General features: G+C 49.5%; 1 protein-coding gene across 1 annotated transcript in view; it reads left to right on the top strand.

Annotated features, from left to right (window-relative positions):
* The window catches only part of CACNA1I (calcium voltage-gated channel subunit alpha1 I), a 115,248-nt gene that overhangs the window by 53,879 nt on the left and 48,795 nt on the right, over nt 1–12,574 (top strand). The window contains exons 5-6 of the mRNA XM_027540726.1: nt 4,204–4,363; nt 10,976–11,291. Of these exons, the coding sequence (XP_027396527.1) occupies nt 4,204–4,363; nt 10,976–11,291 (476 nt within the window). The remainder of the gene's footprint in view (nt 1–4,203; nt 4,364–10,975; nt 11,292–12,574) is intronic.

Below are 12,574 nucleotides of genomic sequence, written 5' to 3'. Positions count from 1 at the left end.
TTACTTGACTGTGGGCGTTGAAAGGAGGATTAGCTGGGTTCTCGTGAGGTCCTTCCTGGCTCCCTAATCCCGTGGCCCCTGTTCCCTGGCACGGAAGCGATGAACTTGCTCTGAGTCCCTAATTAGCTAATTATGCCCTGGCTCTGTGGCCCTGGGACTCCCTGGGCCCCAGGGGGGCTGTGAAGTGAGCTGGGGTTCAGCTCAGCAGAGGGGAGGAAGGAGGGGAGGAGAGATCGGGCTGCCATTAAGGGAAGCCGGCGGCCAGGCAGGTTCTCAGGAGCCTTTCAGAATTTCAATGTCCTGGAGAACTGGGAAATGTAATTAATTGAGCAACAACAGCTGGGCCCGGGGGGAGTAGGCGGGAGCAGCCAGGCTGGGATGGTGCAGAGCGGCCTCCTGCAGGCCTCTCTGAGCCCACCGCTTCTCAGGGCTGCTGCCTGGCCCTTCATGCTTGCCTCCTGCCTCTGTCCTGTCCTCCAAGATTGTTACATCAGCTTTAAAGCCCAGAGCTGGTCAGGGGCTCAGCCTGCTTAGAAATCTCCCAAGTAGCCACCTAGCAGAGACCCCCGGATGCCCTCTCTGACCGGTCACTCCTCTGTGCCTTTGCCACGGCTCCTGTCATCCTGCAGGGCCCAGCTCGAGTCAGTGCCTCCAGCGATGTGCCTAGAGCTCCCTTACTCCGCAGGCCTTGTCCCTTTCCCCAACACTGGGGTCCCCTGTCCCTCTGCTGGCAGACTGCAAACTCTGCAAGGGGTGAAAAATGGGATTTGGGATTTCCCACGAGCCCAGCACTGTGCCTGGTATGCAACAGTTCTTGTAAGTGTTTGATGAATGAATGAATGATGGGGCACCAGAAAGGCCTGCGACTGACTGACTTGATGTTTGGATGGATTGCAAGCTGATTGCTCTGATTTTTCACTTCCCTCTTTCTGCACACCCCGTGTTGTGGGGGCGGATGTGGAGGGAGCAGGGTACTGAGCCCTCACTCACCCTGGCTTGCTCTCAGTTGGAGAGCAGGAGCCTGCAAGGGAGCCCCACTGTCTTTCCCAAGAGGAGGCTGACCTAGTTTTGTGGGGTGGGAGGATGGGGGTGAGCATTAATTATTGATTGGAAATTGCTCCATACAGAGCTCGTGATGCAAATCCCAAATAATTATCCTCGTTAATAACTACCTCAGCCATTGCCCCTGGAATAAATAAAAATCTGGACAGAGCCAGTCTTCTTGTCACCATCCTTTCATCCTCCCCTCTCCAATATTCCACCCCTCCCCATGACTTTGCACATTGTTCATTCACAAGCAGTCATTCAATAAATGTTGAATGTAAATGGCTGAGACTCTGCTCTGGGCCAGGACCTGCTGGGTTCTGGGAGTACTGAGGTGACTCAGACAGACCCTGTCCCCAGGAGCGTATAGCCCAGTGGAAAAAAACAGGAGAGTAAATGGGTAATTATATATTAGGGTTAGAAGATTAGATGTTGATGTAAATGGTGCCTCCAAGGTTGTGCAGTATGCAGCCTGCACAGCTGTACATGACAGCCTACGCTGGGTCAGAGGTGCTACAGTGGCCCAGAACAGATGAGCGAGAAGTTTAGAAGGGGTATGGGAAGTCACAGAGAGACTTCACAGAGAGAAGGCAGATCCTTAACTGAGCTATGGTGGCTAAATAAAGGTTTGCCAGGCACAAGAGAGGTGGAAGAGCGTTCTAGAAAGAGGGAACAGCATGAATAAAAAAAGCATGGAGGTGTGAAATCCCATGGTATCTTTGTGCATGTGTGCTTGCTAAGTCAATTCAGTTGTATCCGACTCTGTGTGACCCTATAGACTGCAGGCTGCCAGGCTCCTCTGTCCATGGGATTCTCCAGGCAAGAACACTGGAGTAGATTGCTGAGTCGTCCTCCGGGGGATCTTCCCGACCCAGGGATCGAACCCTCGTCTCTTACATCTACTGCATGGGTAGATGGGTTCTTTACCACTAGTGCCACCTGAGACCTAGGGTGTGCCTGGGGACAGAGGGAGGGAGAGAGGAAGATGAGGCTAGAGAGGGTACACAGGAATCACAGGATCTTGGGTGGTGTACACTCAAGGGTGACCCACTAGCTCTTGACGCTCTTTGGAGCCACAGACACTTATGTGGACCTTCTTCCCAGAAAAATTCATGGCATCATACTTGCATATTTTATAGCAATTTCATAAGGTTCAATGACCTCTTGTAGTCCTTCCAGTGACCTCCCCCCCCACCTGCCAGGGGTCCACAAACCCTGGTTGCTGAAGAGAATGTCATCTGTTTGTACACATAGTGATGACATGTCCCCATTTGTGTTCTAGAGTGGCTGTTACCAGAAATTATCCCCTCTCTGTCCTGGGCTCTGCTTTCCCTGGGCTGGCTTCAACCCCAGACAGGCACTATCCCTGGGAAGCAAGATGGCCCCAGCAACTCCAGGCTTCACTCCTCCCAACTTTATTCCCTGCAGTAAGAGAGCGTCTCTTTTCCTGTAATTCCATCAGAAGTCTCATTGTCAACTCTCATTGGTCCTAGGTAGAGTCACATACTCATCCTGGACCAATCACGGAGCTAGGGAAACAGACTATGCTGATTGGCCAAGCCTGGGTCATGTGATCTCCATGTCAGCGCACGCAAACCATGGAACTGGAATGGAAGAGTGATGCTGTGTTCAGAGGACTGGGAAAGAGGGCTGGGCAAAGCCACAGAGGTGGCCCACCTGTCTGGGACGTGCATTCCCGTGGGTTCTCCAGTGACTGGGGTGGCTGGATCTTCTTGAGGAGTCAGGAGGGAGTGGGTGACATGCAGACCATTACCAAAGCCATGGCAGTGGATGACATCACCCAGACTTGAGAGAGCAGGTGCTTTTCGCAGCTGGGGGCTGAGCCCATGGGGAGAGAGGGCTTGGAGGGTGCAGATGGGCCAGCCCAGGCAGGCGGGGCAGAAGGGAAGGGTAGGGGAGACAGACATGAAGAGCAGCAAGTGTGTGAAGTGGTGCCAAAGCTGAGCCTGTTCCCCACTTCCTCTGTGGGTGGGGGCCCCAGTGTTTGCTGAGACTTGGGTGTGGGCCCTGAGCTGGGGGATCTTTGTAGCGTGGTTGCTGTCTTCTTGGGCCCCTCTGCTGAGGGGTCTTATCCTCCAAGAGGGGAAGGGACTGGTTCAAGGTCCCACAGGTCCCAGAGGCCAGCAGCGTGAGGATTTGAACCCTGTTCTCTCTTCATCATGGGCTATGTGCTTTCCACAGGCTTTCCCTACCTGCAGAGTTCTGGGATGTCAGACCTCCTCAGGAAGTGACTGACATGTTCTGTTCCCCTCTCCATGCCTGCCTGAAGCCCCAAACAGGGCACCCCATCACCCTCCCTGGGGACGTCTATCTCCTCTCTCATTTCCCCGTTTTCTCCTCTTGTTGCCTCTGGCTTGGCTTGTTCATTGTAGCTATTTCTAAGGAAAGGAAAAGTCCTCTTCCTCTGGCATCAGGACAGGTCTGGGTACCTTGGCTGGCCAAGGTTCATCTCTAGGTGGTTCTGAGAACTCTTCCTGATTTCATCATGCAGTGGGGTGGGTTAGCAGGATGGTTTTGGTTGGTACTGATGTGTCCTGGCACGGTCAGGGCACTGACTGTTCCAGAGATAAAGGACACTCAGGACACATTTATTAGGGTACCAGTGCCCATCCTGGGTGGGTTAGGGAGATGAGATAACCTCAGTCTCAGACCTCTGGGTACTTGGGGGCTATGGAAAGAGTCTAACTTGGTGTCAGGACACCTGGTTTAAATCCAGACCCTGCTGCTTCCTATCTGTGCGAACTTGGGCAAGTAGCTTCAGCTCTATGAACCTCCAGTTGCCTTTTCTATAAAATAGGGATAATATTACCACCCTCATAGAGTTGTCATGGAGACTGAAGAGCTCGTATTTGTGCATTACCCCGAAAAGCATTTGGCACATTAAAAGCGCTCCGTAAATATCTGCTTATTCACCCATGATCTAGTGGAAATATAGCGGGACGCAGAGCCATTTGCATGGCTTCTGGGAGAAGGGGTCTGGTGGCCACTGAGCAGGTTGAGGGCAGTAAGGAGCCCCTGCCCACGTGTCCCACCTCTCCTCTCACCACCCCCTCTCTGTTCCTCTAACCCTGCTCCCTCCCTCTCCTCTCCGGGCCCTCTGCCCCTGTCTGCCAATCCCTCCACCCTTCCCTCGCCCAGGTATGCGGATCCTGGTGAACCTGCTCCTGGACACACTGCCCATGCTGGGGAATGTCCTCCTGCTCTGCTTCTTTGTCTTCTTCATCTTTGGCATCATCGGCGTGCAGCTCTGGGCCGGCCTGCTTCGCAACCGCTGCTTCCTGGAGGAGAACTTCACTATGTGAGTGCAGCCCCCCATCCCCTGCCCTGGGACTCCTGGCCGGCTTTACCTGGGGCATTGTTCATGCAGAATGTTTCCAGGCTAGGAAGGTCTCCCCATTGAGCACCTGGTCCCCATCCTTACTCCCGGTGGAGCAGAGAGATTAAGGGATGTGCCCAGGTGAGTTGGTGGTAGGTGTCCCATGAATGGTTGGACACCAAAATGAGAGCAAAAGGCCTCTGAGCCCTCCAAACTGTTATCACAAAGTCCCAGTCCAAGATAGGCCTTTAGATGCTAATTCAGCTCCTACTGACTCTTACTTAACACATAGTTTTAACTTACTGGGTGAAAGTGAAAGTGTTAGTCACTCAGTCATATCCGACTCTTTGCAACCCTATGGTCTGTAGTCTGCCAGGCTCCTCGGTCTATGGGATTTCTCAGGCAAGAATACTGGAGCAGGTTGCCATTCCCTTCTCCAGGGGATCTTCCCAACCCAGAGATGGAACCTGGGTCTCCTACATTACAGACAGATTCTGAGCCACCAGGGAAGCAGGAAGCAGCTTACTTGGTAGTTGGGACCAAAAGAGTGGAAGCATCGAACCAGAAGGAGGTTGGGTAGGAGGGGGAGACCCAAGCAGAAGTGACGACAGCAAGGAAAAGCAAGACAGAAAACCTCAAAAGCAGACATGAAGCCTGGCTGCCTAATTACAGCACAGACATTCCCATCGGTGACTCTGAGTCATCAGGGAAAGGTCAGCTTGCACTTGGCCCACGTGTGTCTAAAAGCAGTGGGGGTGGACAGCTCCCTAGAGAGAGGCTTGTCCAAAGCTATGTAAACAGAAATTGAGCTGTGGCTCTTGGAGAAGTTGGGTTGAGTCGTCGGAGAAATTGGACCTCTGTAGCATCTCAGCGAGGAGGGGTGAGCAGCACCTTTGAGTACACATACATGGCCATATGTAGTTGGACATGACTAAGCTTTCATTTCGTTTCACTAATATGCGTTAGTGCACTCCTGCTGTGTGCAGGCCCCAGGGACAGAGGTAGGAAAGCATTTTCATTCATCCTGTGACTTGACACGCTCACCGAAGCGGCGGCATTTGCGCAGCTCGGGGGAGGATGCAGCAGAAGGTGGAGTTCCAGCCCTTGGGGATCGAAGGGTGCGGGGACGTGGGGGCACTGCACAGGCAGGGGCTGGGCCTCCCTGTCCGCCTGACTGCTGGTTGTGGGGATGGAGCTACGCTGGAGAGCCAGGGGGAAGCCTGGGGAAAGAACTGGCTCCCTCTGCAGGGCTCCCTCTGCAGCGCTGCAGGGGCAGATCAGGGCCAGGGCACCCTTGTGGGTCAGGGCCCTGTTTGGGGGAGGGGAGCACACAGTGTCAGTCACTTGTAAGGGGCAGGCCCTGCTTCTCCTGGTCTGGCCTGCACAGATGGAGATGGGCAGGTGTGAGCTCTCAGCTTTGGGGGTTCAGGTCACATCCAGGCCCCTCTGCCTCCCATGGATCTTTTCCTAGTTCATCCTGAGGTGGCCCCCTCTCATTCACCCAGCTCAACCCCAGTGTCACCTCCTCCTGGAGGCCTTCCCTCACCACCCCTTTCCCTCAGACATTATCCCGCTTGATTTTCTTGGCACTGTCTCTGTCTGAACCTGTCTCACTTGTGAGTTTATCTTCTGGGTTGTTGGGCATCTCTAGTCCAGTTCATCACCTTGGTTAGCAAGGATGACACGCTCCTGTGTGACACGGGTGGTGACGATGGTGCTTGACTTTTGACCCCATGCGGAGACCCGGAAACTGAGGCTGAGAGAGGAGAACCTTGCTCCAGGACCTCCAAAGCCTCCCGTGACCACCCCCCAGTGAGTGTGCACAAAGCCTGCCCCAGGCACATAGGCCCCCAGGGAGACCCCAGATGGCCAGATGGAGGGTTCTTGATGAGCAAAGGCGATGTCACCCACCTAGGAAGTGGCAGGGCTCCGTCTCGTGTCCTTTGCAAAGCATCTGCTCTCTTCTGGCAGATTCTGTCTAGCCATTAATGCACACGCACGACTGTTTACACCCCAGACAAGTTTTAAAAATGGGAATTGCTTTGGCAATGTGTCCTGAGTGTGTCTTACATCAGTGTTTCTTATTCTACAAATGAACCACAGCTCAGTGAGCCAGCCTCTGTCTATGGACTTTGTGCAGTTACCAGGTTTTTGGTTTTACGTGGAAGCCTGCAGGGAGCATCGTGTATGCTTGCCATCTTTGTATGCCCTTGTGTGATCAATAACTAGACTCATAATTGCTAGTCGAAGTGTAAGGCACACCTCTGAGATACTGTGGGTTCGGTTCCAGACCACGGAAATAAAGTGAGTCATGCGATTTTTTTGGTTTCCCAATGCATGTTAAATTATGTTTACACCATCCTGTGGTTTTTTTTTTTTTTAAATATTTCTTTTTATTTATGTGGCTGCACCAGGTTTTAGCTGCAGTATTTGGAATCTTCGATCTTTGTTGCGGCGTGTGAAATCTTTAGTTTTGGCACGCAAATTCTTAGTTGCAGCATGAGGGACCGACTTCCCTAACCAGGGATTGAACCCAGGCCCCCTGCATTGGGAGTGTGAACCACCAGGCAAGTCGTCTGGAGTCTGTTAATTGTGCAAGAGTATATAAAAAAGAACATGCCCCAACTGAAAATATTTTATTGCCAAAAAATGCTAGCCATCTCTGCTGAGCCTTCAGTGAGTCATAGTGGTAACAACAAACATCATTGATCGAAGATCACCATAACAGACATAATAATAATGAAAGCTTGAAATAGTGCAAGAATTACCAGAATACGACACAGAGACACCAAAAGAGCAGATGCTGTGGGAACAGTGGTGTTGGTAGGCTTGTTTGAGGCAGGGTTGCCATAAACTTTCACTTTGTAAGAAGGATAATAAAGCAAAGCTTAATAAAATGAGGTATGGGGGATTCTCTGGTGGTCCAGTGGCTAAGACTCCACATGCCCAATGCAGGGGGCCTGGGGTTTGATCCCAGGTCAGGGAACTAGATTCCGCATGCTGCAAGATTGCACACACCCCAACTAAAAAGATCCACATGCCACAGCTAAGATCCAAGATCCCACATGCTGCACCTCAGACCCAGTGCAGCCAAATAAGTAAGTAAATAAATATTTAAAAATAATAAAATGAGCTATGCCCTGTGTCCATTAAAAAAAGATTTTTTTTTAATTTTTAAATTGAAAGATAATTACTTTACAGAATTGTGTTGGTTTCTGCCAAATATCAATATAAGTCAACCATAGATATACATATGTCTCCCTCCCTCTTGAACCTCTGTGTCCATGTTTTTTATTTGCCTTTTTTGGTTAAGGTATAAATTACACTCAGCGCCAGGCACAGCTATTAGGTGCTGTGGGGGGCGGGGTGCTCAGTGAGGTTTTCCCTGGATTAAGCACGGGTGTAAATCTACCCTGAGAAATTCACAGTGCCCAACAGGGCTCCATCCTGCCCCTTCCTCGTCACCCTCCCCCTCGCCCCGACGTAGTCGCTATTCTGATTTCTTATCTCCATGGACTCCCTTTGCCTGTTTCTGAGGTTTCTTTAGATGAAATCATACAGGCGGTTACCTTCTGTGTCTGCATCTTTGGCTCATGGTCCTGTGTCTCTGAGGTTCATCCAAGTTGCTGCATGTATCAGTAGCTCCTTTTTTATTGCTGCAAGGCTCCCACTGACTGAATACACCACGAAGTGTTGTGTTTTTCCATTCTCCTGTGGATGTGGGTGGTTTCTAGTTCTTTGGTTCAGTGCCTCATGAATATTCTTGCCCATGTCTTTGGGTGGATATGGCCGTTCCTTCTTTTGGGTAAATTCCCAGGAGTAGAAATGCCAGGTGAAGGGAGTGCCTGTGTTTACTGGCTTGTAAATTTTGTCAAGCCGTTTTCCAGGATGGTTGCACTGAATGTTCACTAGCAAAGTCTAATGAGTTCCAGTTGCCCCACATTCTATGCCGATGTTTGGAATTGTCAGTCCTTTAATTTTTACCATTCTAGTGAGAGTGCAGTGGCGCCTTATTGTGGTTTTAATTTGCAACTTAATTTGAATTTTCCTGATGGCTAGTGGTGATAGGCACTTCTCTGTGTGTTTATCAGCCATTGGTATATCTTCATGTGAAGTGCCTGTGTGGTTTTTGCCATTTTAAAATTGAATTGCCTTTATTTTTCTTATAAATTTGTAGCAGTTCTTTATATTCTGGATTTGAGTCCTTCAGTGGATATATATGTATTTATGACATATATCATATATTTGATTCCAGTTTGAATTTTATGTTTTCACTCTTTTCTCCCCCTTTAAAATTTTTCTTAATTTTGTTTTTTCTTCTTCCATTTTTATTTCTTTTTAAAGGTTTTTTTGTACTTCTGTATTTTTTCTTTTCTAATTTTCTTTTTGTCTTTTTGCAGTTTTCACTTTCTTAATGGTATCGTTTGATTGATAAACAGAAGCTCCCCAGTTATAATGAGGACCAGATTATCAATTACTTTTCTAGTATTATTTTTTGTATGCAGTGTAAGAAATCTTTTTCTAACCCAAGGTTATGAACTGTCCTCCAGTGTTTTCTTTTAGAAGCTTTCTTGTTTGTGTCTTTCACATTTAGGTGTGTATTCCATTTCAAGTCATTTTTAGTATGGCATGCGTTTGGGGTCAAGATTCATTTTTCATGTGGATGACCAGTTGTCCCAGCGCTGCTGCTGGAGAAGTCCATCCTTTCTCCAGTGAATTGTCAGAGTGCCTTTATTACCATTGGGGGACCATATGTATTTGGGTCATATGTCCACATGTTAATTGTTGATGGATGTTGCCAAAGTGCCCTCTAGAAGGGTTGTGTCAATTTAAACTCCCACTGCTAGTGTATGAGCGTGTCTGTTTACACTCACCCCCACACTCAATATTATCAACCCTGAAATGTTTGCTGTTTGGATGGATGTAAAGTGATCTCACTGTAATTTTTGTTTGCATATTCCTGTTATTAGTGAAGTGAGCATCTCTTCCTGTATGTTGGTCATTTTGATTTCTTCTGTGAATTTTCCATTCTTTCGTCCTTTATTTCCCTAGTGGATTCTTTTTCTTATTGAGTTATTAGAGATTTTAATATGTTTTAGATGGTTATATTGTATTTGTTTTATGTGTTTCAAATACTTTATCACAGGGGATGGCAAACTCTGGCCTGTTTTTGTGAATAAAGTTTTGTTGGAACACAGCCATGCCCACTTGTTTATCTGTTTTCTGTGATGGTTTTCATGTTACAGTGGCAGAGTTGCATGGTTGGGACAGAGACCGTGTGGTTTTCAGAAAGAAAAAAAACTTTCTATTTGTCTCTTTATGGAAAAAGTTTGCCTACTTCTGCTTTATTGCAATTTGTTGTTTGTATACTATTATTTGTCTCAGAAATTTTGTATACACTCAATCCTGTCAACCTTTTTCCTTATAGATTTTGGATTTTATGTGTCTTATATAAGAAGGTCTTACCTATCCTGAGTTAACAAAAATACCTCATATTTTCTTGTAAAGTTTTTGTGGTTACTTTTGTTGCACTTATGCTTTTTTATTCACCAGGATTTTATTATTTAAAATTTTATGATATATTTTACTTAACCTAGTATGTCCAAAATGCTATTTTCAGTGTGCGATCAATACAAACAATTGAGGAGATAATAGATGTTCTTTTTTCCTTTCAATACCATGTCTTCCATAAGTTTATTTTTGTATGTGGTGTGAGGTAGGGATCTAACTTTATTGTTTTCCAAATGGATAGCAGATGTCTTAACACCGTTGATTGCCTAGTCCTTCTGTTCTCCATGGGTCTGAAAAGGCTTCTCTGTAATACACCAAGTTCTCTTTTATGCCTGGGTTTGTGCCTGTGTTCTGTGGTGCTCCACGAATCTTTCTGTTCCTGTGCAATACCACAGTGTACATTTTGACCTCTTGTAGGGCTGTACTCCACTCATCTTTATTCTTTTAAAAAATTGTCTAGACTAGTCTCCCATTTATATAAATCCTAGAACCATCTGGCCAGGTTTCATAGACAAAAGCATGTTGGAATTTTCATTGGGATTGCCATGAGTCACAGATTAGCTCCATAGGATGGGTAGGGCAGGGATCGCTATCTCTGTTTTACAGATGAAGAAATTGAGATCCAGAGAGGGGAATTGACCAGCCCAAGGTCACATAGATGGGACAGGGTGGGACAGGAAGGTATCTTACCTTGATTCGTTGAACCGGTAAAATTCAGCATTTGTATATTGAGCACCTGATCTGTGCCGAGCAGACAGTGTGCAGGCACTAGGGGTGCTGAGACCCAGTCCTCGCCCTGAAAGAGCTCCAGGATCCCAGGGAAGTTGGGTGCATTTTCCCCAAGAGCAATAATGGAGTTTGTGCAGGGCCTCAGGCTCCCTGAGGAGGGGGGACCCTGGAACGTCCCTCAGTGAGGAGGTGGGAGTTTTTGTGACGATGCCAGAGGTGGAGAAAGGTGTCCCAGGCAGCGGAACAGCGTGTATGAAGGCCTTGAAGCGATGCCGGCTGGTGGTTCCAGTCCTGCCATGCCGCGTGGCGGTGACCCCTCCCCTTCTCCTCTTTTCTGCACCGTCACCTGTGCAGACAAGGGGACGTGGCTCTGCCCCCCTACTACCAGCCGGAGGAGGACGACGAGATGCCCTTCATCTGCTCCCTGTCGGGGGACAACGGCATCATGGGCTGCCACGAGATCCCTCCGCTCAAGGAGCAGGGCCGCGAGTGCTGCCTGTCCAAGGACGACGTCTACGACTTCGGGGCGGGCCGCCAGGACCTCAACGCCAGTGGGCTCTGCGTCAACTGGAACCGCTACTACAACGTGTGCCGCACGGGCAGCGCCAACCCCCACAAGGGCGCCATCAACTTTGACAACATCGGCTATGCCTGGATCGTCATTTTCCAGGTGAGGCCCTCGGGCTTGGCACCGGCCCCTGTGCTGGGGGCTGGGGGTGGGCAGGGGTCGGGGGAGCAGCTTCACCCGGCACTCTGTGCTAGACGCTTGCCACCTGTGTCACTGAAGTCTGCCTGACCTACAGGCACGACAGGCACTATCATGCCCATGTTCCAGACAGAGCAACTGAGGTTTGGAGAAAGGACTGTAGGCCCTCGGGTGTATTGCCTGAAGTCTCTGTGCCTCAATTTGCTTATCTCTAAAAATGGGGGTGGAACTTCCCTGGCGGTCCAGTGGTTAAGATTTTCACCTTCCCATGCAGGGGATGCAGGTTCATTCCCTGGTCGGGGAGCTAAGATTCCACATGCCGTGCAGCCAAAAAACTAAAATGGAAGTAATATTGCAACAGGTTCAATAAAGACTTTAAAAATAGTCCACATCAAAAAAAAATTTTTTTTAATTAAAAAAATGGGGGTTATATCAGCTCCCTCCCCCTGCCCCCCAACCTTGAGTGGCTGAGAAGAATAAACCAGACGATGTGAGCAGAGCCCAGCGTGCGGTGAGTGCTCGGTCAGGGTTACTTTTCTGCTGTGGTTGGAAGGAAGGATGGGGCAGGCGCAGAGTGTGGTGGCTGAGAAGCCGCTGAGAGGGCTGCTCTGCGAGCTTTGCTCTGGGGAGCATCAGAATCATAGACTTCAGAGCCGAAGGTGTGATGTGATCATAGCCCAGCATCTGTGTTTGGAGACCTTCCGGCCCCAAGAAGGGGAATTGCTCTGTGCAATTGCCCAGAAGCCAACAAGACCGCAGTGCTGGGAAGGATCCAGTGTTCATCTTGCCCAAGACTGCTCTGCTTTTCCTCTCTGGGGAAGTGCATGGGGGACAGAGTCACACCAAGCTCAGCACAGCCACTGTCCCTGGCTCAGCCGAGCTGCGCCCCCAGCCCTGCCGGGCGGGCTCTGTTAATCCCATGCACTGAAGAAGCAGCTGAGGCTCAAAGAGTGAGTGGCCCAGGGGGTGAGCTGGAGTTGCAACCCAGACCCACTCCCGGCCACCTGCTTCCTCCAGTCCTTCTGCTTTGCTGTGGAAGACTGAAAGGTAGGGAGCTCTGGAGCGAGAGGGACCAGGTTAAAAGTCCCCTATCCACTCCTTGCTGGCTATGTGACATTGGACAAGTGTTCTGATCCCTCTGGACCTCAGTTCCTCACCTGCATGTTGGGGATGAGGATGCCTGCCCAGTGGAGCCCTCGGGAGAAGTATGAGAGAGAACACGTGTAGTGCCCAGGTGCTGGGGGACC

This window comes from Bos indicus x Bos taurus, chromosome 5 (assembly GCF_003369695.1).
Source record: "Bos indicus x Bos taurus breed Angus x Brahman F1 hybrid chromosome 5, Bos_hybrid_MaternalHap_v2.0, whole genome shotgun sequence".
Classification (NCBI taxonomy): domain Eukaryota; kingdom Metazoa; phylum Chordata; class Mammalia; order Artiodactyla; family Bovidae; genus Bos; species Bos indicus x Bos taurus.
Note: the sequence above shows the minus strand (reverse complement) of the source record. Positions and strands in the feature narration are given on the sequence as shown.